The following is a 27,588-nucleotide window of genomic DNA, read 5'->3' on the forward strand; positions in this document are numbered from 1 at the left end:
TTATGTATGTCATGAACAAATTGTCCATGACAACTTTTTTTGTCAAATAATTTTAGATCTATTAGCTTAATCATCCTCTCAGGGTGCTTACATATAGGGAGATAAGATGTGCATGTGTATTTTCGTAGGGTTCAGTGGGTTGCCACTGGCCATGCATAGAGCTAGGGCCTCTTTGGTTAAAGGCCTAGACATCTTACCTGGAAAAATGTGTTGTTTGAGAGTTTTCTAGAAATTTGATGGAATCTATCTGGTGCCTGATGAGGCAAATAGATGATAGTTTATTTGGTTGAAAGTCTATGCTTAAAAACAGTTATATAAATAAAAACAAAACAGTATTTTGTTTACTAACATGATATTTGATTAGTTGAACAACAACTTTTCATATATTTACCTTTTCTCACCTTTATAAGAATAAAATAAATATTTATATTTTGGAGAATAAATATTTGCAATAATAATAATAATAATAATAATAATATTGTTGTTGTTGTTGTTGTTGATGTTGTTATTGTTATTATTATTATTGTTGTTATTATATAAGTTATTTAAATTAAAATGACAAGATAAACAAAATAGAAACATGTTTTAGCTTATAATCATGGGTGGTCATTTGCTTGATTTGACGTGAATAGAGAAACTATAGAAAGACTATGCAACAGCAACATTGCTTAGCGTGTAATCATGGTCATCAGCCGAGACAACAGTCGCCCTAGAGCCAGGCGTTCATTTTCATCTGCCTGGGTGGATCGTTGTTGCCTGATCCAATCACCTTTTCAGGGTTGTATTGTAACCAAACGCTACGCAGGCAAGCTCGATCCAGGCAAGTGTGTTGCCAGGCAATTTGAGCCGAGGGCTGTAAACAAACAGGCCCCTAGTGTTTTGTAGAAGAAAAAAAATAACGTATTTGCATCGTTAAAGTCACTAATCCTTGTATATGAATTAAAATTAGGTGTAGATGTCGTTTGTGAGGTGACAGGACGAATATTCTATCGGCTCGTGCGCGTGTGATCCGTCGATGAGGTGTCACCATCACCGCTGGATGATGACAGAAGGCGACCCGTAGGCACAGCTACTAGCTGGCTGCAGGCTGCCTGCAATTGGGTGGTTCCATCCATGGAAAGCTCTGTTTCCTTGTGATGTGATACTGAGAAGAGGTTGCTTTGCAGAGGGGGGATGTGCGTCATCCGTGATGCTCCGCCGAAACGGCTGGGCCTGCACGCACGGTGCACCAAGAGAAAACGCGACTAGTACATTCGATTACCAATATTGCTGTGTGCATTGCATACTTCAGAGTGTTTGTCGCGTAGAAACGCAGAGAAGTTACTGTCCCCAGATTCAAACCTTTCGCCTACGTATCGATTTGCCTGACAACGTGTTTTACGTTTTAACTATAGTCATCAGGTCGGTTATCAAGGAGAAGAATTATTTGAATACCTTCTTAAGAAAACTTACACAAGCATTTTCTGCCAAATCTTGTATAGTTTAAGTTCTCCCAAAGTTAACTTATGTCAAGAAGCTGTTTTGGTGGAAAACATATGTGCCTGAGTTGTTTGAAATTCTCTTAAAACTTACGAAGTTGCGGTTAGAAAAGAATGAGAAAAATGAGAATTACACATACATAAAAATAAAAATAAAAAAAGGACGAAAGGAGGCCGTCGCGCAGGCAAGCAGTGAGGCGGTGCGGTGTGCGCGCAGCTACTTTGTGGGCGCAGTATGCAGCAACAAACACCGTGCAGGCGGCCGAGACGAACGGCGCAATCCCCAACCGCTGAACCAACGCGCATACTAGGCGGCAGGCAGGCGCGGAGGCTGCCGCAGCCAGCACTCCACACCCCGAGCAACGGACGCGGTGCGCTGCATCTTCCCCGGGGCGGCGGTCCGCGCGCATTAGGAGTACTAAACATTCCCTGCACCCAAGGCTGTCTACGTGGTCGCATTCGCACGCACCGGCCACTGCCCGCCAGAGCAGCCACCAGCCAGCCAACAGGTGCACCACGAGCCAAAGAACGAGGGCCCCCCGTGATCTGCCTCCGCTTCCTTCTCTCTCGCTTATCCGGATTATTTACACATTTGATCCGGCCCTGTCGCTGTCAACCGCTCCACCCGAGCTATTCTACTGTACTTGCAAACAAAACACCAAACACGCCCGGGCTGGGGCTGCCGCCTTCTTCTCGATGCATGCTTTCAAGGACCAGTTCGCTTCGCTGAAAAAATAAGTATTTCAACTGATATATTGTGAGAGAAAAACGTTGTTCCGACTAAAAAGATAAGCCCAAAAATACAGATTATAAGACAAACAAACAGACCCAAAGAAAGTGCCCGCACAGACTTGTTTTTCACGTTCTCCAAACAAAAACCAGTTCGATTATACTGGTTTATGTTGGCGTACTACAGTACACGCGTAAAAAGAGTATTAGTAGTTTTATTTTGAAATTTTCTGTTTTTTTTCCATACGGGAGGTGGGATCGCTTTTTGAACAATAATGAATCCCAGCCAAATTTGAGTAACCAATCATGTCCACATATGCTCTGAATATACTAGATCATATCTACAATTGAGTTTGAATATAATAAGCACTACACATTATCAATCGACCTAGGTATATACTAGGCTCTAATAAATGGAACACAAGTGTTGTGGAACCCATGGCCAGCACAACATGTAGTACGTCATCATACAGTAGGCATGATGTTTGGCCAAACATTTCCAACGCGAGGAGCTCATCGGACTCCATTTTCTAAAGCACCAGAGTACACACTTTTTGGTACCGGTACCGGTACGTGATGGTTTCGATGTCGATGTATATATAGGTAGGGATAAACAGCTGGATATCCTGTATCCGACAACAAGGATGGATGTGATAGGTAGATATAGTACTAGTTGCCTCTCACTCTCTAGGCCCTTTTTGCCTTTGATTAATTCTTATATATTGATAAGATAAGTTCAGCAGAGGCATGCGCGCACGTCAGCACGTCTGTTAACTCTACTAGATGCATGTTGGTGGTGGAGCAAGCTGATCGGCCACCACCTGCAGGTTTTATAAAAATACATATACTAGCATATCCAAATGCTGGTACGCGTATGGTTCCCGGAGAATATTCACGAAAAGTGCATCCAAGAAAGTGGCTGCTCGGGGGAGTGATCGAGTGGAAAAATGTCACCGTACCGGCCGGAACAACCAATGCAAACCAAACAAATTAATAAACGCAACCGACTCAAAAAAGTTTAAATATATACCACAAAATGAAAATAGGCTAAAGTTAAGCGATGATTTTAGCCCCCTATACTACAGATCCGGTGCCCCTCTCCCCCACTCCGGTGATATCCGTAGAGGTGGCGCAACAGCGTTGCAGGGGAGTGGACGGCTCTCCCTCACCCCGGCGCGGCGCCCTACCCACCCCCGATGGTGCCCTCTCTTATCTCAGCGTCGGAGCTCCCCCCACCCGGTGGCATGGTGCTCCTCACCCCCATCCCCCACCGTCACTGCCGAGCCAAGCACGGTACTGGTGGCGCTGGTGCTCGCGCGCAGCTGCTCGCCGACATCTCCAACCCCGACGACCGGAATCGACCGGCCCAGCTTTCCCATCCCCTATGTTTCATATGTATGTTTCAAGTGTTTTAGCATTTCAGATGTATGTGGCAATTGTTTCATATGGTTGTTGCAAAAGTAGATCGGAGGATGTTGCAAGTGTTTCAGAGACATGTTGCAAGCATTTGTTCAAAATGTTTTAGACATATGTAGCAATCATTTTGATCTATATGTTGCATATGTGTTTCATAAATATGTTGCAACAGTATGCTCCAAAATATTTTATCTATTTCAGTCTTCTGTTGCAATAAGTGTTTTTATGTTGTGTGTTGCAAGTGTTCTATCTTAATGTTGTATATGTTTCCACACATATGTTGCAAGTGTATATTCCAAATGTTTCATCTGTTCAGACGTATGTTGCATTCAAGTGTTTCATATTGCATGTTGTTGACGGTCATTAACTATCAACAGAATATCGTCGACAGTCCTCCGAGGGGTATCCCGCGAAGATAGATTGATCAGCAGTGGTGCGCGTAATCAAGAACAAGAAGGCAACAGAGACAAGAGTTAGACAGGTTCGGGCCGTCAGCACGACGTAACACCCTACTCCTGTGGTCTGATGGTTTATATTGGCTATCATATGATATTACGTGTGTTTTGAGGGGGTCCCCTACCCGCCTTATATAGCTGGGGGCACTACAAGAAACTTGTTAATCCGTGACGATTTCTTGCTGACGGATTTACAAACCATCACTGATAGCCACTAACAGACGTAATCGGTGACGATATTCATTTTTTCGTCATGGATGAGCCCACTGGATATTCCCAGCCCGTTAACTCGTGACGGTTTTATCAGGATCGTCACAGTGTATGATTTTGAATTCGTCATACGCTAGTTAGCCCAAGACAGTTGGCCCGCTATCAATATTTAGTGTAAAGAAAAGTAGAAAATGTGATTGCAAAAAGTATCAAACCCAAAAGACAATTTGTTAAATTATTTGAACAAAATAATTTTGTTACTTTGTTACATGTTTTTTTTGGCAAAATTAAAAATGTTCTCCATTTATTGTGGATGGGAACAAAAAACTTTACACCTATAACTATATATATGGGATTTGAACACAAGACTTGCAAAAAAATAGAAACATGTCTTACCATTTGAGGTACTTACACTACGTGTCTAAATGTGCACTTAAGTATTTTTATTTATTTACCGGCCCAGCATCACAGTAGGCCTGGGTCATTCACTCGCCTGGGTCATTCCCGCACACGGCGTGGCAAAATGACAAAAAAAGGAATCTCCAGGAATTGAACCCTGATCCTAGGTGTTGAAAACAATATGCCTTACCATTGCGCTAGCTGCTCTAGTGTGACAGAACATGATTCTATTAGCCTTTTGTTGGCGGGAGTGGCCCAACATTAGGTAAATAGGGAAAATAGAAAAAAAGAGTGGAGTCCGTGGGAATCGATCCCACAACCTGCGAGTTGACAACAGTCCGCCTCACCACTGTGCTAGCAACTTGTGTGTGACCGAGTACAATTCTGTTTCTTTTTGTTGATGAATGTAGGAGTAAGTTTCCCCTTTCCTCAATTCCTTCACGGACTCAGTTAGACACCAACCGCGATTCAGAGACTCAGCCACCGCCGCTGGACTCAAACACTGCCACCGACGGCGAGATTAGGCAAGAGCCGCGCCGTTGCCCACCACCGCCGCGCCGTCCAGCACCGTCGCCTCCTCGTTTGCCGTGTCCTCCCGCATCACCGCTGCACACCAGCAACAAATCGCATCACCGCCGCCCTTCAAGGCTCCAACCCTATCTTGTAGCTCCGCAGCGCCGCTGCCCTCCATTGCCGCACCAATGAGAGATGCCGAGTGCGGCCATGCATCCACCTGGTGACAAATCCAACTATTGAGTGGACTCCTACGGCCTCGAGCACGCCTGAAATCGTCAAACGCTAAGCAGCTGCCTCCTCTCCGAGGGGATCCCCATCTGCCTCACCTGAACTCCTACTGACAGCCAAGGTATATATCTCTTCTCTTTTTTTTGTTGATTTTGTTGGATGTAGCATTTGAATTATAGCAGTTAGCTCATTGTGGTTTATCTGCGACGTTTGATTAGATGGATAGAAGTTGGGTGCATAGCAAACTATTTTCCCCTGAATACATTGACGGTGTGAAAGAATTTATGAATTTCATTCAGGGGAAATTCAATGAGAATGTTGAAATTCTATGCCCCTGTAGCAGATGCCTTAATCAGAAGTACCGAAAATAGGATGTTGTGAGGAAGCATATACTGATGAATGGCACGGAAACTACTTATACTCGGTGGATTCATCATGGAGAGAGCTTAGATGTCAATGTTATTGAGCATCCTATTGATATGCATGAAGATGATGATGGTTCCACACATGGGGTCGGTGTGACAGAGGATGACAACTATGGTGATCGTTTGGAAGGGATTTTAAGAGACCTACAGAATGCAGCGGCATAGGCAAGGCCGGATGTAGAAAATGAAGTTGGTGCTGAAGAACCTTGTGATAAGGAGTCATTTTTGAAAACTGTCATGAGAGAGGCAAAGCGCCAACTTTATCCTGGATGTTCCAAATTTTCAAGATTCTCTTTGGTGGTAAGGCTTCTACATATGAAGTCATTATATAGAATTAGCAATTCTGCTTTTACTGCACACATGAAGGTATTGGCTGATGCTTTCCCAGAACACAATACACTCCCAAAATCATATGATGAAGCAAAGGGTATTCTAAAGGAACTAGGTCTAGGGTATGAATCAATACATGTGTGCTACAATAATTGTGTGTTGTTCAGAAAGGAATATGACAAGCATGACAATTGCCCGGTTTGTGGTCTCTCGAGATGGAAAGATGTAGAAAGAAAGAAGATTCCACAAAAAGTGTTGCGGCATTTTCCATTGGCACCTAGGCTAAAGAGGATGTTTTCGACCAAAGAAGCATCAGAAGCGGCACAATGGCACAAGTTAAAGCGGCAGCCCAATGAGAAGAATATGAGCCACCCAGCTGATGGTGAGGCATGGCAAGATTTTGACCTCGAATATCTAGATTTTGCAAAGGATCCAAGAAACCTTAGACTTGGCCTAGCTACTGATGGGTTCAATCCTTTTTCAGAAAAGAACACAAAATATAGCATGTGGCCTGTGCTTGTTGTGCCATACAACCTAGCACCGTGGGAGTGCATGGAGGAATCAAACTTTATGATGGCTTTGCTTATTCTAGGTCCGAAATCACCCGGGAAGGACTTCGATGTATTTCTACAGCCTCTTGTAGAGGATTTACTTGAGCTTTGGACAGGTGTCGATACTTATGATGCTATTACTGGCAAATCATTTAAACTTCGTGCTGCAGTTTTGTGGTGCATCCATGATTACCCAGCGTTGAGCACTCTCTCAGGGCGTACAACAAAGGGCTATTTTGCTTGTCTCCATTGTGACAAGCATCCTCTTTCATATGCCCTAAGAAGCAAAATTGGTTATTTTGGGCACTTCCGTTTCCTTCCAAAGGAACATTCTTTGAGGAGAAACAATGAGTTTATCGGACTTCATGAAAGCAACGATCCACTGGGTAAATTCTGTACGGAAGAGCTACTGGCTGAATTGGAGAGAGTTAAAGACGTCAGACCTGGGAAGCCACAAGGAACTGGGAAAAGGAAGCGTTCCAACTCTGAAGGCGGTCATGTGGAAATTTGGAGCCGGATGGTTAGTTTTTGGAAGTTACCATATTGGAAAAAGCTAAAGGTGAGACATAATCTTGATGTGATGCACATTGAAAAAAACATATGTGAGAACCTAATTGGGACAATTCTCAATGTAAAGGGCAAGACAAAAGACACAGCTAAAGCTAGGCTTGATTTGAAAGATTTGGGTATTAAAAAGGAGCTGCAATTTAGAGAGGATGGAGAGATGCCTCATGCTAGATATACCTTGTCCACTGAACAGAAGAAGGCTTTCTGTGCTTTTTTACAGGAGGTAAAGTTTCCAGATGGATTTGCGTCCAACATCTCAAGATGTTTAAATGTTGAGGGAACAACGGTACAAGGGCTAAAAACACATGATTGTCACATTCTTTTGCAAAGAATTTTGCCAGCTGCCATGAGAGGATTTCTGGACAGGGATATTTATGAAGCAATAGCTGAGTTAGGGAGGTTTTTTAGGGAATTGTGCAGCAGAACGCTTAACAAGGATGTGCTAGTTCAAATGAAGAAAGAAATCCCTATAATTTTGGTGAAGCTTGAGAAAATTTTCCCTCCAGCTTTCTTTGATGTGATGATACACCTTGCTGTACATTTACCTAATGAGGCATTGCTCAGGGGTCCTGTGCAATATGGGTGGATGTACCCAATTGAAAGGCGGCTATATACTTTGAAGCGATATGTGAGGAATAGGTCACGACCAGAAGGTTCAATTGCTGAGGCATATATTGCTGATGAGTGTCTGACATTTTGCTCTAAATACATGGACGATGTTGAAACAAGATTTAATCGGGAGCCAAGAAATAAAGGTTTCTCCAATGAAGAAGCTTATGGTGTTGATGTTTTTGGGCATGGAGTTAATTTTACTTCTGCACCTGAATATGTATATGATGAAAATGGCATTGATCAAATGGTGTGGTTTGTGCTGAACAACTGTGCCCAAGTTGAGGATTACGTCAAGTATGTTCTATAAACTTACTTCTAGACATCTATATGATACTTTTGTGTTGTACAGTAATTTATAATTTTTCTGCAGTCTGTTCAGAGAAGAGTTAGAGACACAGGGGGTGCCTAACATTGAAAGAATGCTTCGACAAGGATTTCAGACCTGGTTTAGGAACCATGTTAGTGTTCATTGTCAAGTTATATATTGCATAATTTAACTTCTATTTTTCTAATATATGTGTGTTGCATGCATGTGGCAGATTTTGAAGAAGTATAGTACAAATCCAGAAGAGGTGGATGTTGATATCTTCTCCTTGGCATGCGGTCCTGATTTGAGAGTTAGAAAATACTCCTCGTGCATAGTGAATGGTGTGCGGTTTAACACTGTTAACCGAGACAAGAACAAGAAGACACAAAACAGTGGAGTAATGTCACAAGCTACACATAATGGACAGATAATTGATTTTTTTGGAAACATAAAAGAGATAATTCAGTTGGACTATAACTTAGAGGAGAGGTCCGTAGTTTTGTTTAAGTGTGACTGGTTCAAACTAGATGGGAAGAGGACTGCACTTAAAGATGATGGCTTTTTTAGAAGCATCAATGTTGGAAGTCTGTGGTACAAGAATGATTGTTTTATATTGGCCACTCATTCTACAAAGGTTTTCTATTTGCCAGATACAAGGCTGGGTGAAAATTGGCAAGTTGTACAGACATTTGACCATAGGCATCTTTACAATGTAAGTCAGACTGAGGTTAATGCTGCTGCATATCAAGAGGACGAGTGCTATGATGAGGAGGGTCCGCGACAACCGGTTTCTAACATTATATATGATAAGCCTTTAAATAGAGAGGATGAGCCAGGCCCTGTTTTTGAAGCTGCTGAAATTGCCCGGTTGATGAAAGCGTCCAGCAAAGAAGTGAATGTCGTCATTGGTGATGAAGATGAAGAAGACGACACACTTATGGAGTATTTTAACGAAGAAGACGACACACTTATGGAGGTCGACAGTGACGATGAATAGTTGTTCTGCTGCAAGGCTCTGTTGGAATTTTATGTTTTAATATTCTGTTGTAAGGCACAATTTGTATTTGAGACCCCAATTAGTATTTGAGACCATGTTCTACTATTTTAGATAGCCTCAGTTTGTATTTGAGATCATGTTCAGCTATGGATAGCCTCAATTTGTATTTGAGATCATGTTCAGCTATGGAATTTATGTATAATTTCTTTTTAGTTTTGGTTCAAAGCCGAAGTAACCAATGGTTACTCAGATTTTTTTTTTCAAGTTTTGGTTCACTGTTGGATGCAAAAAAATTCACAGCTAGGTAGTTCTTGACATTCACTTTTTCATTACAGTATTCATGAAAATGACTCAATCAGTCAAGAAGATAGGCTCATTTCAGAAGTCATTACTAGCACTTTTTTCATTCCAGAAATCATGCCAAAAACATCATTTTTTTCATTCCAGAAGTCATTACAAAAGGCTCATTTCACTGGGCCATTGCCAATCACAGGAGTACATGAAATGCACTTGCATTGTCAATCAGCAGAGGTTCATTTCAGAAGCCATTACAACTCAAAATAAAAATGCATTCACAATATATATATATATATATATATATATATATATATATATATATATATATATAGGCTCATTTGTCAATGTACAGGTTCATTCTACAGCTTGCCCTATGTTGATAATCTTTTGACATCTCCTTGTCGACACATACGCTCGGCTGTTCTCTTCAGTACTATGGCAGTTGGCAGGAACAGCTCGGTGCCTAATACAACAATGACAACAAGAAATACATTCATGATGATCTTTGACATCTTCAGTAATCACATCATCTGGTCCATTCTGCATCAGTCCTCAATCATCTTTGTCAGCAAACAAATAGAGCTTGCAACTTCCCGGCACCTGCACAGGGCGATTGGGGAGAGGCCAGGCGCTGCAGGTGGCGGGTGTTGCTGATGGCGGCGGATGTGGACGCGAGAGCGACGGATGCGGCCAGCGCGGCGGCCGAGGGGAGCGCGGCGGGGGGCCGTCCGACGGGCAGGGAGGGAGGTGGCGAACCCCTGTGGCGGAGTGGGCGTGGCGCGCATGGAGCCGGCGAACCCCTGTGGCGGAGTGGGCATGGCGCACGTGGAGGCGGCGGCGGACGGGAGCAGACGGCGGAGTCGGGGGAGGAGGATTGAAGGAAGCTTCGTGTGTTTTCTCTCTTTGTCCTTTTTTTGGGAAAACAATCTCCATAGTGGTCAATGACTGATGGGGCCTCACTATCTAAAATTGGACCAAATCTCGCATATATTGCTAGTTGAGCCTAAAAATATTTTGAAAAATATATTACACCAATTCATGCTAAAGTGGACACAAAATTATGAATCAATAAAATGAATGCATCAACGACTCAATGTATTTGAACTTGGATTTTCAATACTGTGATGATGAACGTGGCAACATGAAAATTGTATATGGATGCAACACTAGAACATTTAGCATGGATTTTGTTGTCGTTGTCTCATGCCAACGTGCTTGGGCACTAAAACATTGCTTGAGTCGGTTGTTAACACATCCTACAAACATAAAGGGTTAGGTTCATGATGACGGATGACCATCTTACTTAGAATGGAGTCATTCGTGAAACCAAACACTCTATATATATGTGTGGATCATATGTTGCTAGTTGTTTGGCCTGATTTACTAATTCAAAAAAAATGGAGGAATGCTCTCATAATGCACCACCTCACTTAGAATAGAGTCATTGCTCAAACCAAACACTTTACATACATGTGTGCAATATATATATATTGCTAATTATTTGGCCTAGTTTAGTAATTTCAAAAAATAGTCAGAATATACAACCAATAATGATGCAAACTAGAACACGCTACCAACATAAAGAGATCATCATGACATGATGAACCATGTCTATGCATCATACATGCATGCTACTTGTGTGGCCCAATTTTCTTACTCCAAAAAAACTCCGGAAATGAGTGGAATACGACTATATATAATAGCTACAGAATGAGAACACAATGTACTACCAACATAAAGGATCATAACATGCATGAATTATGTGGGTGCATCATATATGCCACTTGTTTGGCCCGATTTACTAAGAATTGGTGGAATACGACCAAATTTACTATCAACATAAAGGGATCGTGACATGATAAACTATGTGTATGCACTTACATGATGCTTGTTTGGCCCAAATTCCTAATTCCGACAAAATAATTAGTAGAATATGACTAATAGCGATGGAATGGGATAATTTTTTTTTGAGAAAAGAATGGGATAAATTCAAGGGGAACAAATTTGCATCATGCACTGTTTTACAGTACTTACTAGCTAGAAGCACTAATTTTGAAATTATGTGTTGAATATGTTCCAAATTCAGTCCACATCATTTTTGGCCGACTTCTGACGAAGCGAAGCGGAGGCCCATCGCCGTGTACATATACCCTGTGTTAGGGTTTCCACTTTTATTAAAGCCGCCATACGGCGTTGTAACCCGACTCTTGAAAATAGTGAGAAGTGTTTGCTGGCTGGCGCCTGTGGTTTTTACCTTCCGCATTGGGAGGGTTTTCCACGTTAAATCTTGTATCTCACTGTGGTTTGATTTTGCGTTCTTCCTCGTTTGATCGTCGTCATTCACAACATTATGAACCCTTATAGTTTTATCAATTATTATTTTACATAATAGCAAATCTCAAATATAGCCTTCCTATGAAACATATACTTATCTAGAAGGTTCCAAATATAAAAGGCAATGTTCAGCTTCAGGAAAAAAGAAAGTTCCCGCGCGCCCAAGCGGCTCAGCGCGCTTTCAAGTGAAATGTGCGCCAGGCCCAAATGTTTCGTGGTTCGAATTGACCTTACTACCCTAAGTTGCATACAGATTAAAAATATATAGGCAATGCTATTACAGATTTTATCAGGGGTACCTTGGTCTTCCCAATTCCACTCCCCACCCACATATATGTGTCGACACTCTCTGGCTCCAAAACCTAATTCCCAGCTGCCACCCACCTCCAGCCGCCACCCACCCTCCAGGAGCAGGAGGCCGCCACCCACCTCAGTTCGGCCTCCAGCCACCTCCAGGAGCCGGCGACTAAAGAGGTGATGTTAGGACTATACCTGCTATCCAAAGTACCATTGGTTCCTCAAACCAGCAACTAAAAGGTGATGTTAGGACTATACCTGCTATCCGGCCTCCTTTCGGTTTATTTGGCACACCCTTCGGCGCCATAATAGCTTTTTGCGGCCTGGGATGCTGGTGGCAGCGTTCTGATCCTCCCAGCAGCAACGATGGGCATGGCGGTGGAGCAGTCCTTCCAACAGCGATGGCGGCGGGTTGAGCTTGAAGTCGACGACGGCGGCCGATGGGGCTTGAAGATGATGATGGCGGTGGATCTCCCGGGGCGCCCGCGGCCATCCAGGAACGGCTGCTCCAGCAGGTGGCCGGTAGGACATGACTTGGAGGCCGAACCCAGGCACCCTGCTCCTGGAGGTGTGTGGCGGCCTCCTGCTCGGGCATGTTTGGTTGCAACCCTGAATCATTTGCCTGGAGAAAGATGCTGCCTGCATGTTGCCTGTAACTGCATTCGATTTTGCCTGGCTAGGCAACCGCAAGGGTGACTGTTTGGTTGAAGTTTATTGCCCGGGAAAAGAGGGCTATGGGCCCCTAGAGAGTTCTCACGTCGATTAATGCCCAGGCAACAGCATGCAGCAGCCAGGCAGTCGATTTTGGTCGCCTGGGGAAGAAGCTTATGCCTGGTCCAGGCTGCTGTCTAGGGTTCCAACCAAATAGCTTCCAGGCAGACTACAGGCTATAGATTTTTTAGGCAAAACTAACCCAGGGCTGCATCCAAACATGCCTGTGTTTCTAGTTTGTTTTACAGAAATGTTAATGTGAATCCCTGCTGTAGAGTATTCAGCATAGTTTGGGATGCTTCTGGTGTTCCAAAATTATTTCTTGTTACACAAACTTTCACTGAAGTACTGATGCTTTGATTCAGTCATTTTGGTTGTGAACTATATAATATTATTGATATGTTGGTCTTGTTTTTTTTCATCTTGTTACCAGGGCTGCTTCCAATTGAAATGGAGCGCCTGAGAGAATGCATGAAGAACAGTGCAAGGCTGAAGGAACTTGGACTTGCTGATCCCTAAGGTCCTAATTCCTCCATGTTGTCAAGTCTTAACTTGTTCTTCTTCCCTTCCTAATTCAATCTAACTCTAATGCTATGTGGACTAATACATGCTTTCATTTCTAATAGTGCTCTAAGGAGAAGACTCACAAGAAAACTAACAACCAACCTTCAAGAATCCACCCTGGTGGAGTCAAGTTTTAGTCTCGCAAGAGAGTTTTTGCAGACCAAACATCTCCTAGAGTTACAAGGACAAAGAAAAACAATGCCCAGCAAGATGCAAGGCTAACACCAAGTGAAATTTCTGTGCCACCTCCATCGCAAGCTAATGAGAGCCACGCTGGAGAACTTGTTGGCAACTTAGATGACCAAGCACAGGATGCTATTGAAGGCCAGTTCTACTGCCACATTACTTAGTCTCACTCCATTACCATGACTCAGCTATGAAAAATGTTTAACTTGATCTATGAAGTTTGTCTATGTGTTGTACCTGTTTATCCAAGTTTAATGCTTGTTTAGCTTGTGAAAATGTTAACTAGAGTTTTAGGTATAAAAGATTCATGAAACCAATTTTCACTATTTTTTGAAATCTGTTGTTTGACACTAAAAAGTGGGCTGAACTTGTTTAAGTGGGTCTAAACTTGTTTTGTTTCTCCTTTTTGTATGATGCTTTATATATCCAAATCTGATTCCCCTAAAAAAAATATATGTATCCAAATCTGATGTAATTTATGCAATGTGCTATTTATAGCATGTATGTACTTCTTAATTTGTCTGGGCATCAGATTTGTATAGCAGATGACCTTTTCCTTTGTGTGCCTTGTTTATTAGGTAACATGATGAACTAACCTTTAATTATTGCCAATAATTTTAGGTAATAACTCTGCTCTACTTGACAACACACACATGACCACTGGGGCTGATGCAATTGACTGGCCTAATCAGCATAGCCGAATGGATGATGGAGGTGATGGTTTCTTACTGTCATTCTATAAGTTAGGTTTGTATGATGAATGCATTCTTACTGGCTGCCCTTTTTAGATGGCTTTGCCCAGCATGATGACAACACCATCGTGGCTGGTATAGCTGATGGCATTACCCAACATGGTGACGACAACCAGATTGCCAACGAAGGTGATAGTTTGTTCCTCTATTTTTCATATTCCATATTGCCTCAATGGATCAATGTTTGCTTCACCTACTTAATTTTAATTTCAATGTACATTTACAACTAGGGGGAGAGGAGAGAAGGGACCGGGGACATAATATGGGACTTGGTCTCCAAAGGTTAAACCGAGCGTGCCGTGGCAAGCTGCAAGTTGTCATAACTGAAGGGCATATAAGGCCGGTGGTTCCTCTTGTTGCTGCAAAGTTTGCAAGTGAATGCAACATCATAGTTAGGAACCATGTGCCTATACTCCCGCATTGGAAGCTGTACAAGAAAAAACCTGCATCAAGTTCAAAGGAGAAAGAACCAAAAGAGAAAGAACCAAACGAGAAAGAACCAAAAGAGAAAGAACCTGCATCTACGTATGTTGATTTATTCTTAGGAAAACTAAAGGTACATACATTCTTTGGCCCCTTCCACATTTAGTCTCAATATAAGAACCATTGTTTGTTGTTTTATGCCATAAGTTACTGAATTGATATTCTTTTCTGCACATGTTCTTCCATTCAATTAGGCCAAGTTTGACATAAACATAGAGGATAACACAGTTAAAAAGGGTTGTATTGAGATGATGCAATCTGCGGTCCGCCAACAAAGATACAGGCTGAAGGCAAAATATTTTGATCCTTTTCCACTACATTTGGTTACAAAAACTTCTCCTGTCAAATGCATGACTGATGAACAGTGGCTTAAACTTTTAGAATCATGGAAGAGTCCCAAAAAGATGGTATGTTTTCTTTGAAAAACCAAAATGATGCCTTGTACATGCTAATCTATCACCAACCTTACATGCATTTTTTGTCTTTGATGTAGGAGATGTGTCAAAAGAACAAAGACAACCGAGGGAAAGTTAAGTACCATCACACAACCGGATCCCGTGCCTACATGGTTCATGTTGAGAATTTGGTAAGTGAGCCATGTTAAACACCTTATAAATAAATGTATGCAACTGTTACTTAAGCATGCTGGGGGATAAAGCTCTCTATATGAAGCTCATCAATAATTTTCATATTGCTGAAATGTTTTCTCAATTTACATAAGGGAATTTGAGATGTATTGATTTATGTAAGAACACAACTACTTGTCATGCTACTGCTCTAATGTAAGGATAAGTTTACAGAATATTGTGTTTTTAACATGCTGTGCTCTTGTGATGACAATATTAAGCATATTTTATCTTCCCAAGCCTTTAGAGCCTCACCAGATAATTGTAGCCTTGCTGTTTTCACATGTATCAATTCCGAACATATTTGTAGATGTCCTCTTCATGAGGCTTTGTATGATGTAAACCAGGAGTGGTTCTCCCTTGTTGCAGCAGCTTGCTGCTAATCAATAAAGGTTCCTTTGTCATAAAAAAAATATTAAGCTTCTGCTGCTATTAACCACCATATTAAGCTATTTGTAACATGCTGCTGCATATGCTATTGTAACAAGCTACTGCTGCTATTTTTTAGATTTGTCTTTGTATAATTTGGTACAAGCTACTGGTGCTATTGTAATAAGCTACTGCTGTTATTGTAACCGCAACTGTCTTTTTTTTAGTTGGACATGTTCTTCCAGATTTTTAGTTGAACAGTAACTATTCAGGTTAATCCTATTTATAGTTGAACATGTTCTTCTAGATTTTTAGTTGAATAGTAGCTGTCCAAAATTTTGTAACATCTTAATTCATGCTGGACCTAATGCATATATGTTGTTCTCAGGATGACAAATATAATGATGAAGAACCTAATGCATTTGATTTGTTCAAGGAGTGCCACTACAGCAAAAAAAAAATGCTACACCCCTATTGTACAAGAGGCTATTGTAAGATAATTTTCAGACTTTGATCTTTGTATTTTTAATTCTCTCAACATCAACCATCTTTGCTACTTGTTTGCTAGACTCAGATGGAAAACAAGCTATCTACAACAACAGAAGGTGAAGAACTTAAGTCTGCGGCTCAAGTTGTTGCTGATGTGCTTGCTGAGAACACCAAGAAGAATCAGTTCTTGCAGAATGTGGGGTACTAGAATGCCCGGCGTATTTCCAATGAGCAGAGCGCTGAACTGGAAGCGGAGAAAAAGACCAATGCTGAGTTTCGTGTACAAGTGGTTGATTTGTCAAATAAAGTGCAAGAATCTGAGCAGGCAAGGATTATTGACCGAGAGGAGATGAAGAGGAGTCAATCTGAGATGGAAGCAAAACTTAACCTTTTACTTAGTCAAATTCGACCAAGTTAAGACGTGTATGGTGCATATCTTTTGCCACTAACTTGATGCATTTTGCTGCTGCTAACTTGTGTCAAGTCAATTTCGACCAAGTTAAGCGATACATGGTGGTATATATTTTGTTGCTGCTGCTCGCATTTTGCTGTTGCTGCTACATGCATCAAGCTACTGGGCTTCTATGCATTCTGTGTTGTTGGCTTGTGCCATGGTAAACTATATGGCTGTATGCACTTCTGTATGTCAACTATTGTTGGATGAATACTTGTAATCTGATGTTGGTTGCAAATTTATGTGATATATTGTTGGATGGAAATATGAGTTATTTTATTTAATGTGTGGGCTGTGTATTATTTTATTTAATGTGTGGGCTGTGTATATTGTTGCAACAGTAATTATTTGAGTTGTGTGTGGGCTGTGTATATGGGCTGAATGTTCAAAAATGGGTTGTGTATATGGGCTATATGTGCTGTAGTAGTGGACTGAAAAGTGGGCTAAAAATTAGTGATGAATTTGGGTTGCAATATGCTGAAATGGGCCTGTGAAAATGGCTGAAAAATTGATGCGAAAATGGCTGAAATTGGGCCAAACTTGGCCCATCTTTGATTCTGGCCTGTTAACAAATGAGCTGGTGTATCTTTGATGTGGCAATTGATTCGCGACGGTTATTTTTCGTCACAGGAAATGGGTTCGGGCTGGACTAACTAGGCCTCGGGCTCTATCGTGATAGTTTAAAACCATCACCGTTTATGTTAATCCGTGATGGTTTTCGACAAACCGTCACGCATGTCAATCCATGATGCTCAATCCGTGATGATTTCTGAAACCATCACAGATGCTGTTTACTGACGGTTTTTCAGTGATCCGTGATGAAAATTTTCCATCATGGATTAACAGGATTCTTGTAGTGGGGGTAGGGTTACAAGTCGGTTAGATCTAGGAGATACCCGGTAAGTAATAACAGATTACAGGAAGCATGGGATCCTAACATATCCTAACAGATTACGCCGTATCTTCAGGATATCTTCCTGGTGTCTTGTGGGGCGCGCCGAGCAGCGCCATGCTCCACAAGGCTTTGTCTTGTGGGCTAGACCACCCCTGGCGGCGCAACCCATGTAGTCTACCATGGGTATCTAGGGTCGTACCCCCCCACACAGCTAGTCCCCGAGCGCCTTGTATCCGCTGTGCAACGTCGTCTTGAGCTTATTCGAGTAGGTGTAAACAAAGCCAAGCAGTTAGACTCATAGTCCGACCACTCTAATGAGTCACCGAGCAGTTGTGAACCGTAACCGACCAGCTTAGCTATTCGGCCGAGCACGGGCTTACCCAAGTAAGGCTTGCCAGAAGGATGTAAGGTGCTCAAGTTCAAAATCGAAAATTTCCTCGCTATGAACCAAGTGTGCCCACTTAGAGTCCGACCATGAGAAAGGAAGATAATTTTCTTCAACTTCAGGAGGCACGGAGTCTTCCAATGAACAGATTAAAGAAAACACACTCACCGCAAGGTGAAGTGTGCCCACTTAGTCCCCGAGCCTAACAGTAGGTGATGTGGTCACATGGTGCCAGGGTCCAAAAAGTAGAAAAAGGCAGAAGACCAGCCGAGCACGCAACCAGTCCATGGGCTGAACCCTAAAATGAAAAACGCACATTCACCGCAAGGTGAAGTGTGCCCACTTAGTCCCCGAGCCTGACAGTAGGTGACGTGGTCACGTGGTGCCAGGGTCAGAAACAACAGTCCCCAGTATGGTGAGAAATCGAATCATAATGATGACGTAGTCCCCAAGCCACAAGTGAAAATTTTAGATAAATCAAGAAGTGTCGATTACTCAAATCGTGGAGAAGAAGTTGGAGTAATGACTCTACAGTAGGAATTACTGAGCCTTGATGGTATTGCAGAGAGGTCGGTGAATATTCAGTGTGTAGTACCAAGTTGCATTGAAAAATGGGCGATATGGGTCACAGTTGAGCGACAACCCAGATAACGGCCTAGCACGCTACTTTGGAGAATTCGGAAGGGTGCAAATAAGCATGGTGCGGTTTTCCAAAAACCCTTGAATGTGAAAAGCGGGTACGATTTCTTTCTAACTGCGTCACCGCACTCCACGCTCCCACCTTTGCCACTCCGCCACTTCGTCTTCCTCCTCACCGTCGCACTCCCCCATTCGCATTCACACGCGCTCTGCCGCTAGGGCTAAAAAGCTTGCATAAAGGGACCAGTTCCGATCTAGATCCGAGGGATGGCACCCAAGAGGGGAAAAGGTAACGCGAAGAAGGCGGCCGCCGAGGCGAGCCGTGACAAGGAATGGGTACTGTCACTCATGGGGGAGATAGAGCTCAACGAGATGGTGGAGGCGGGCGTTCTTCCTAACCGTATCACCGCCGGATGGCGTCCAGCCGATGGTGAGCCCTATCCGATGCCACACACCGACGAACTTGTTGTATTTGAAGATTATTTCTGGTGTGGATTAGGACTTCCGGTACATCCTTTCTTGCAGGATCTGTTGGAGTATTAGGGAGTGAGTTTATGTAATCTCCATCTGAACACTATTTTTGCACATTTATGTGTTTATCCACTTCTGTGAGGTCTATCTTGGCATTCTTCCCCATTTCAATCTCTTTCGACACTTTTTCTGGCTAAAGAAGAAAGGAGGGGGCAGTTCCAAAGTGGTCGATGGTGTGTATCTATAGCTCCGCGATGGGATGGCGGGCGAATACATTACTGTGCCACTGAATACCTCACTAAAGGGGTGGAATACCAGGTGGTTTTATATGAAGCAAAGTCATCCTACCATCCGATGTGATGTCGACCAGATTCCAAAGAATCAAAGGAGTTGTTCGGAGAAACCGACCAGTGCCAATATGTAATAGATGAAGGAGCTCCTCGAGCTAATAAGGTGCATGAAGATGAGCGAAGTGGTGGTGGCGGTGAACTTCATAATGCACCGCGTCCAGCCCTACAAGGAGAGGGCTCATCCGGGCTTTGACTTCAAAGGAGATACTGACAGCACCCGAGAGAGAATGGAGAGACTAACGAAGGAGGCTGTGCTACACTAGGCCGCTGAACTATTCGCTCCAAACATGTCATACACCATGTCGGGGCAGCCAAAATCCTTCAACTGCATGAACCCACCTCCTTAGGTAAAAATATCAACTGTTGTTCCTAGTGCCTTTTATTTTGTGCCGGCGCCGAGCAGTGGACTGATTCGCTTGTGGACTAATTCCATTTGTTGTCTATGCCTCATCTGAATCCAGAGGCGGAGGTGCTGGTCAGAAGGAGAGTCTCCCTGGTATCAGAGAAGGTTCGGGGGAAAAGGTCAGCAAAAGATGAGCCGGCCCAAAAGAAGAGAAGAACGGCAGATGTAGCTCCCCGCAAGCTAGGCGACATCTCATTTGGTGGCGATGGGACTGCTCGGATGTAGAGCACGGTGATATCTGAGTGGTCAGACGACGACGAGGCTCTGGTAGCTCCCCCTCCAAGCACTAAAGCGTCATCGCACAACATGCATGCGGAGGTGCAATCGAAGGGAGGGGAAGGAGTCCCTGAGCCGCAGGCAGAGAAGACGCTGACGGTGGGGGCCGCAAGACCTCCTGCCTAGGACACACGGGGTGACCCTAGAGCAGTGCTCGGGTGCTTAGGGAGGCAGCGTCGGTTCAAAACCGTTTATCGAGAAGCTAATGTGTAAGTATCTTTGCTTTGGAATCGGTTGCTGTCCAATTTTTATAGTTGCGGTGATCGATAAGCTAATCTGATGTAGAACGGGGTGCGTGGAGGATCTAAATCCTTTAGGCCAGACTGGCAAGCAAACAGGGGCTGGTCGTAGCGCAGAGACATTGCTGACAGACTCCGTCCTAGAGTCCTCGGGTGCTCGTCGGTTTGTAGAGGATTCGACCACCGCTGCTGATGAAGTTGGAGGTGCAGCATGGTTGGCGACAATGGTGGGTGATTCGACGAAGACATTGGGAGGAACAGTGAGAGACACTGAATCTTTCGAGGTAGGAGCGGGAGCTATCGACATCGTGCCGAAGTCTAGGGCATAGAGGCCGATAGCATCGAAGGAGCAAGCGGTGTGCCTTGAGATGCCGTAGGGCATGGTCAGTCGCTTTGTGCGGCCATCAAGCCCCCAGGGAGTGCCACCGGCTGTGGAGGAAGAGGACGTGGTCGAGGAGATTGAGCGTGAAATATTAGGAACTCAAACCGTTCGCATCTTTCGCAAGGGAGGGGATGAAGTTGTGGTCGTGGAAGAGGAGGACACCACCAGGGAGGTGAAGAGGCTACGGTCCACCCTTTCCACAACTATGAATCAAATTGAGGTTAGTATTGCGTCAGCAGTGTCCGTCTTTGGTGTTGAAGACTATGCTCCTTTATAATCTTGGTGCTTTGTAGGGCATAGCGTGAACTACCATACAACGACATCAGTTGATCAAAAGGATGGAGCCCCTCGCCGAGGAGAATGAAAAGCTAAAGGAGGTGGTGAAACTAATGGAGAAGAACGTCCAGAGGGCCCAGCGCGAAAGGGATCTTGCTGAATCAAACATCAAGGACCTAGAGTACCAAAAGGGCATCTTATCCGAGCAGTTGAAGACCATCTCCGAGCAGTTGAAGACCATCTCCGAATAGAAGAAAGGTACTGTGGATCAAGTAAAATGTTCTCGCATTGCCAAACAGTCTTGATGTTAGTGTCGACTGTTATGTTTGTAGAGCAAAATGTGGAGTTTGGCCGGATGCGTCAAGTCATCGATCAACTCCTAGAGGAGAAGGAGAAGGCATCTAGGTGAGCAGAGAAACTAGCCGAGGATCTAGAAGGTGAGTAGTTCATGGTTGAAGTTGGTGCTAAGATGATTTCTTCATTTGATAAATCCCTTTGGTGTCTGCAGAATACCGTCGAAGAACCAAGGCGCAGTTCGACATGCTGGAGCTGGAGGCCAAAATCCAGAGGGGAAAACTTGACACCGTGGTGGCCGAAGTTAGGCTGGTGCTCAACTGTATCGACATGGAGGTAGCTCCTTAGCCTGACGATAGGCCGCCATGTCCGGATGCAATCATCGATAGGTGCAAGGCAGTGTGAGAGAACTTCAAAGGCTTCAACCGAGACATCGCAGTCTCCACCGTGACGCATGCCCTGGCGGTGGTCTGGTCTCATTACCCTACAATCAATCTTCGAGTGATAGGGGCCAGTTTCTCTAGAGGGACGGGTACGATGGAGGAGTAGCTAAAAGATGAGGTGGAGGACGCAGCGAAGAAGCTGGCCGACGATGTCGATCTGTTCGGTGAGGTAGATGGTGACGGCCAAGCCTAATAGCCTGAGTGGAGAGGAACCTGTATAGGAGAACTAGAAAGGGAGTTAGATGCACGAGGGCCTAAGCAAACATTTATGTTCTTGTATAAATGTTGTAACTAGACGTCGTATGGGTGTTTAAGCGGCTTGCTAGCACTTTGGATGAAAAAGAGACGTGTTGTTAACCTTAACACGTTTATACGTGGCATAGGTAGTGTCCGAGCAGTTAGTTCGTTACTGGGCTCTTGGCCTTGGCTAGCCCATATCCCATAACGTCGAGCGCTAGAGCCCGTGCACGTGTAGGGGGAACAGACGTGACCGAGGAACCACAGCCGACCACCCATAACGCAGAGTGCTAGAGCCTGTAGCACATGTAGGGAGAGATCGGAGACAGGGTTTTCTCCAAAGAACATAGAGCGGAATGTGTGCTGCTCGATGGTTGGTGGAATATCTCAAAGATATTTTAGTATGGAGAATCGGGCAAAGCATTTATGGAGATCATGTACAATTGTCGGAGTTTGTTAAGGAGTAGCTTGGAGCTGGTAATTGTAAATGGAGATTAAACTCGAGTGGAGAAATAGCGAAGACAAATTATGGCGACAAAAACTTCATTCATTATGGGTTGAAGAGTACATATCTAGAGCATTTCAAGGATAGAAACGTATAAGTTGCTCGATGTGCCATGAATTGGGGATATCAATTCCCTCCATGTCACATAGCCGGTAAGACCCTGGTCAGGTGACCTCTTTGACCACATAAGGCCCTTCCCAGGGCAAGGAGAGCTTGTGCATCCCTTTAGTTTTCTGTTTTCTATGGAGAATGAGGTCGTCGACCGCAAATGAATGACCTTTTATATTGTGATTCTAGTATCTTCGCACGCCTTCTAGGTATTTGGCTATGCGGAAGCAAGTGATCTGGCGTTCTTCTTCGGCTCTATCGACATCCTCTGTCCAAATAGCTACGACTTGCTATTCATTATAATGCTCTACTCTGGTTGCTCGGAAGGCGGGAAGTACGGCCTTTGAGCCATAGACCAAAAAATATGGAGATACATTGGTGTTGAGACTAGCTTGAGTGCGCAGTCCCTAGGCCACAACTGGGAGTTCTTTGAGCCATCTGTCCGGATGATTTTCCTCTTTCTAGTATAATCTCTTTTTGAGGGCATCAAGGATCATGTCGTTCGCCCGTTCGACCTGGCCATTCACTCTTGGTTGGGCAACAGAGACGTATTTGATGGAGATGCATTGGTCTTTGCAGAAGTCCCAAAAATGGTGACCAGTGAATGTAGTTCCGAGGTCGGTGATAATGCTGTTCGGAAGACCAAATCTATGGATGATATCTTCGAATAGCTCGACTGCCTTCTTTGCAGTAGCTAAAACAAGCGGCTTATATTCGATCCACTTGGAGAACTTGTCAACGGCGACATACACATACCGAAAACCGCCTGGCACGGGCTTGAAAGGCCAATCATGTTGAGTCCCCAGCATGCAAAAGGCCAAGAAGCTGGGATGGTCTGCAATTCCTGCACCGGCACGTGTATTTGCTTGGTGAAAAACTGACATCCTTCACAACATCAAACGAGGTCTTCTGCATCGGAGATGGACGTGGGCCAGTAAAAACTAGCTCGAAAAGCTTTGCCAACAAGGTTTCTGGAGGCCACGTGATTGCCACAGGAGCTAGAGTGAATTTCAAGAAGTAGTTTCAATCCCTCTTCTTAGGTGATATATTTCTGCAGTATCCCTTCCTTGGCGCTTTTCCTCAACAACTTCTCGTCTACCAGCACATAATGCTTGCTACGACGGATGAGGCATTCAGTTTCGGTCTTATCAGCGGGTACGTCGATACTGGTGAGGTACTTGATGAACCGTTCCCTCCAATCTACGACCGGCAAAGGTACTGTAAGTACCAGCTGCTCAGCAAGGGAAACTTCTTGAACTTCTTTCTCTTCCTTAATATATGGCATAAAGAGGTCTTGAATGAAGACCCCAGCAGAATCGCGGTGCGAGAAGAGCCTATCTTAGATAGGTGGTCGGCGAGCTGATTTTGGTCTCGTACCACGTGGTCCTTCGAGTTTCCTGATCTCAGCGCAGTATGCGTCCATCTTCTCACTAGAATAGGACCAATCTTTATTGACCTGGTTAATGACTAGCGCGGAGTATCTGTATACCATGAGGCATTTGACGCTGAGCTCGACAGCTATGTGAAGTCCGTGGAGACATGCTTCATACTCCGCGGCGTTGTTGAAAGCTAGAAATGAATTTGGAGGACGTAACGGAGCTTGTCCTTAGTTGGAGTAATGAATAAAATGCCAGCACCAGCACCGTTGATGTTGAGGGCGCCATCAAAATACATCACCTATTGCTTGGGGCAAGCAGCGGGGATGGGCTCTTGGATCTCGGTCCACTCAGCGATGAAGTCAGCCAGCGCCTGTGACTTAATGGTAGGCCTGCTTCTAAATTCTATGGAATAAGTGCGGAGCTCGACTGCCCACTTGATGATGCGGCCATTGGCCTCTTTGTTACGGAGGATGTCCCTTAGAGGGAACTCGGTGACCACGGCGATCTTGTAGTACTCGAAGTAATGGCGGAGCTAGCGTGACGTGACTAGAATGGTGTATAACAGCTTCTGAATCTAAGGGTAACAAGTTTTGGACTCGTTAAGAACCTCACTGATGAAGTAGACCGGATGTTGTACCTTATAGGTGTGTCCAACTTCCTCGCGCTCGATGACGATAGCTATGCTAACGATGCGAGAAGTGGCGGCGATGTAGATAAGTAGGGTTTCGTCTGGTTGAGGCACCGTCATGATCGGAGGCTTTGTTAAAAACAACTTGAGTTGCTCAAAAGCCATATTAGCTTCCTCTGACTAGGAGAAGTGCTCAAAGGCCTTGAGTAATTTGAAGAACAGTAGTCCCTTTTCGCTGAGGCATGATATAAAGTGGCTGAGAGCAGCCATCCACCCTATGAGCTTCTATATATCCTTTACGCAGGTTCGCCATTTCATATTGGTAATGGTGGAGACCTTGTCGGGGTTGGGTTCGATACCACGAGCGCTAACGATGTAGCCCAGGAGTATGCCAGATGGAACTCTAAAGATACACTTTGAAGGGTTCAACTTCGATCTATATCTTTTTAGGTTGGCGAACGTTTCTTTGATGTCGGCGATAAGACTGTCTATGGTTTTGGATTTGATGACCACATCGTCGATGTAAGCTTCGACATTGCGGCCTATCTGTTGGTCAAGGCACGTCTATATGGCCCTTTGGTAGGTCACCTCGGTGTTTTTTAGTCTAAAGGACATGGTGGTATAGCAATATGCACCGAAAGCGTGATGAACGATGTTTTGATCTGGTCATCCTCTTTGAGGGATATCTGGTGATAGTCGGAGTAACAGTTGAGGAAGGAGAGGAGTTCACAGCCAGAGGTGGAGTCTACAACCTCGTCTATTCGAGGCAGACCAAAGGGGTCCTTAGGGTAGCGTTTGTTGAGATCAGTGTAATCAACGCACATCCTCCATTCTTTATTCTTCTTTTGAACAAGGACTGGGTTTGCCAGCCACTCAGGATGATATACTTCTTTAATAAATCTGGTTGCTAGGAGCCATTTTATTTCTACCCTAATAGCCTCCTTCTTATCTGGCGTGAATCATCGGAGCTTCTGCTTGGCGGCCGGCGAAACATTCAAGGAGTGCTCAATCTTCTCCCGTGGTATCCTCGGCATGTCTGTAGGTTTCTAAGCAAACACATCAGCATTGGCACGTAGGAAGGAGACGAGCATGCTTTCCTATTTGGGGTCGAGATGAGCCCCAATCTTGACAAGCTTGGTGAGGTCGTCAAGGTTGAGGTCAACCTCCTTTGTTTCCTTAGACTTGGCAGAGGCATGAGGAGGCTACAGCGCTGGGGTCTCTAGGTCATCGGCGGGCACCGTCCTAGTGTCGTTAACCTTGCTGGCCATCTGGATGGAGAGGTCGGTGGCTTCAGTGAGGGAGAGGCTCTCTGTCTCGTAGGCGTAGGCGATGGAGAGGTTGTCCCATAGAGCCAAAACTCCTGTAGACAAAGTCATCTTCAATACCAGATAGGCGTAGTGTGGTATGGCCATGAACTTGGCTAGAGCTGGATGACCAAGTATGGTGTGGTAGGCGGTGTTGAAGTCAGCGACGTAGAACTTGATGTGCTCGACATGGAAGTTGCTAGCCGTGCTGAATTATACCAGGAGGGTCATCTCTCCAAGCAGTTTGGATGCCCTGCCAGGTACCATACCCCAGAAGGAGGAGTCAAAGGGAGTGAGGTCTTCTATTCAAAGGCCCATCTCCTTTAGGGCTCTAGCGAAGAGGAGGTTCAAAGCACTTCCGCCGTCGACGAGTACTTTCCTAAAGAGTACTATTTTGATGGTCGCATCGAGAATGAGGGGGAAACGCCCTATGTAGGGGATGTCCACCCACTGGTCGACCCTGCTAAAGGTGATGGGGACCTCAGAATAGGGGCGATAGCTAGGATCGGCGATAGCATCTTCTGTGCTAACGACAAGCACCTGACGGGCGGTGAGTTTTCGATCTCTTCTGCTCTCGGCGGTGGCGAGGCCCCCGAAGATAGTGGTGACCACCTTGTCATGATCTTAGAAGGCATTATTGTTGTCCCTAGGTGGTCAGCGACCTCTGGCTCCGCCATCGTTGTCATCGTCCTACTTTTTGGCCTGGAACTCCTTAGCCAAGCCAAGACAGTCCTTCATCTTGTGCTTGCTGTTCTTGTGGAGGGGGCACGGGCCTTCGAGGCGTCATAGTTACGTTTGGCACGAGGTTCATCAACAATGGCAAGGATGTTGTCTAGTCGATGGCGATGATACTAACCAGCTTTAGACCCTTCCGGCCGGTCGCGGCCACTGTCATGATGGTGGCCGTGGTCATCGTAGTGGCGATCACTATGGCATCGTTCGTCGGGGCAATCATCGCTGTGGTGAGTTGGGCGGTGAGTGCCCGTATCCTCATTGAAGGGAACTTCGGCCTCTTCAGTGTCGGCATACTGATCAGCGATCATGATCATCTTGCCAATCCCCTTTGGCGGCTTACGATTAAATTTTGAGCGAAGGTTGTGGTGATGGAGTCCTTTGACAAAGGCGGTGATGACTTTTGCTTCTGTGATGTTGGGAATAGAATTCCTCATCTCAAAAAATCATCTGATGTAACTACAAAGGCTATGCTTGGTGCACGGCCGAGTACACATAGCCATGTAATTGTTGGTGAAGACCTTCTTTAACTACTCCCAAGATTCGATGGAATCTAGGGCAAGGCTCGTGAGTCAGTTCATTGCAGTCGGTGTGAGCATGACAGGAAGATAGTTCGCCATTACACTGGTATCTCCCCTAGTGGCGCGCACAGCGGTGGATAAGCCTGTAGCCACTGTGTGGGGTTCATCCGCCCCTCGTAGGGCTCGACCCTGGTGATTTTGAAACTATGGGGCCACTAGAGTGTTCGAAGTGCTCTTGTGAATGCTCGGGGCCATTTGGGGTCGTCATCGTCAGGATCCACAGCATTGCCGATGTTAAGTGGCTGGAGGGCTGCATCCGGATTACCGAACTCTTGCTCA

At 44.6% G+C, this 27,588-nt stretch overlaps 1 protein-coding gene and 2 pseudogenes across 1 annotated transcript; 2 read left to right on the top strand and 1 right to left on the bottom strand.

Annotated features, from left to right (window-relative positions):
* Window positions 1–5,649: 5,649 nt before the first annotated feature.
* Window positions 5,650–9,220, top strand: LOC136482154 (uncharacterized; annotated as a pseudogene).
* A 5,042-nt stretch (window positions 9,221–14,262) lies between these two features.
* On the top strand, window positions 14,263–16,746 carry LOC136482155 (uncharacterized; annotated as a pseudogene).
* A 9,148-nt stretch (window positions 16,747–25,894) lies between these two features.
* On the bottom strand, window positions 25,895–26,673 carry LOC136480087 (uncharacterized). Its single transcript, XM_066477744.1, has 2 exons — window positions 26,537–26,673; window positions 25,895–26,204 (listed from the first exon to the last, which is right to left on the bottom strand). Exons 1-2 carry the CDS (start codon window positions 26,671–26,673, stop codon window positions 25,895–25,897), a joined length of 447 nt encoding a protein of 148 aa, XP_066333841.1.
* Between the last annotated feature and the right edge of the window lie 915 nt (window positions 26,674–27,588).

Source organism: Miscanthus floridulus, chromosome 9, assembly GCF_019320115.1.
Source record: "Miscanthus floridulus cultivar M001 chromosome 9, ASM1932011v1, whole genome shotgun sequence".
Lineage (NCBI taxonomy): Eukaryota > Viridiplantae > Streptophyta > Magnoliopsida > Poales > Poaceae > Miscanthus > Miscanthus floridulus.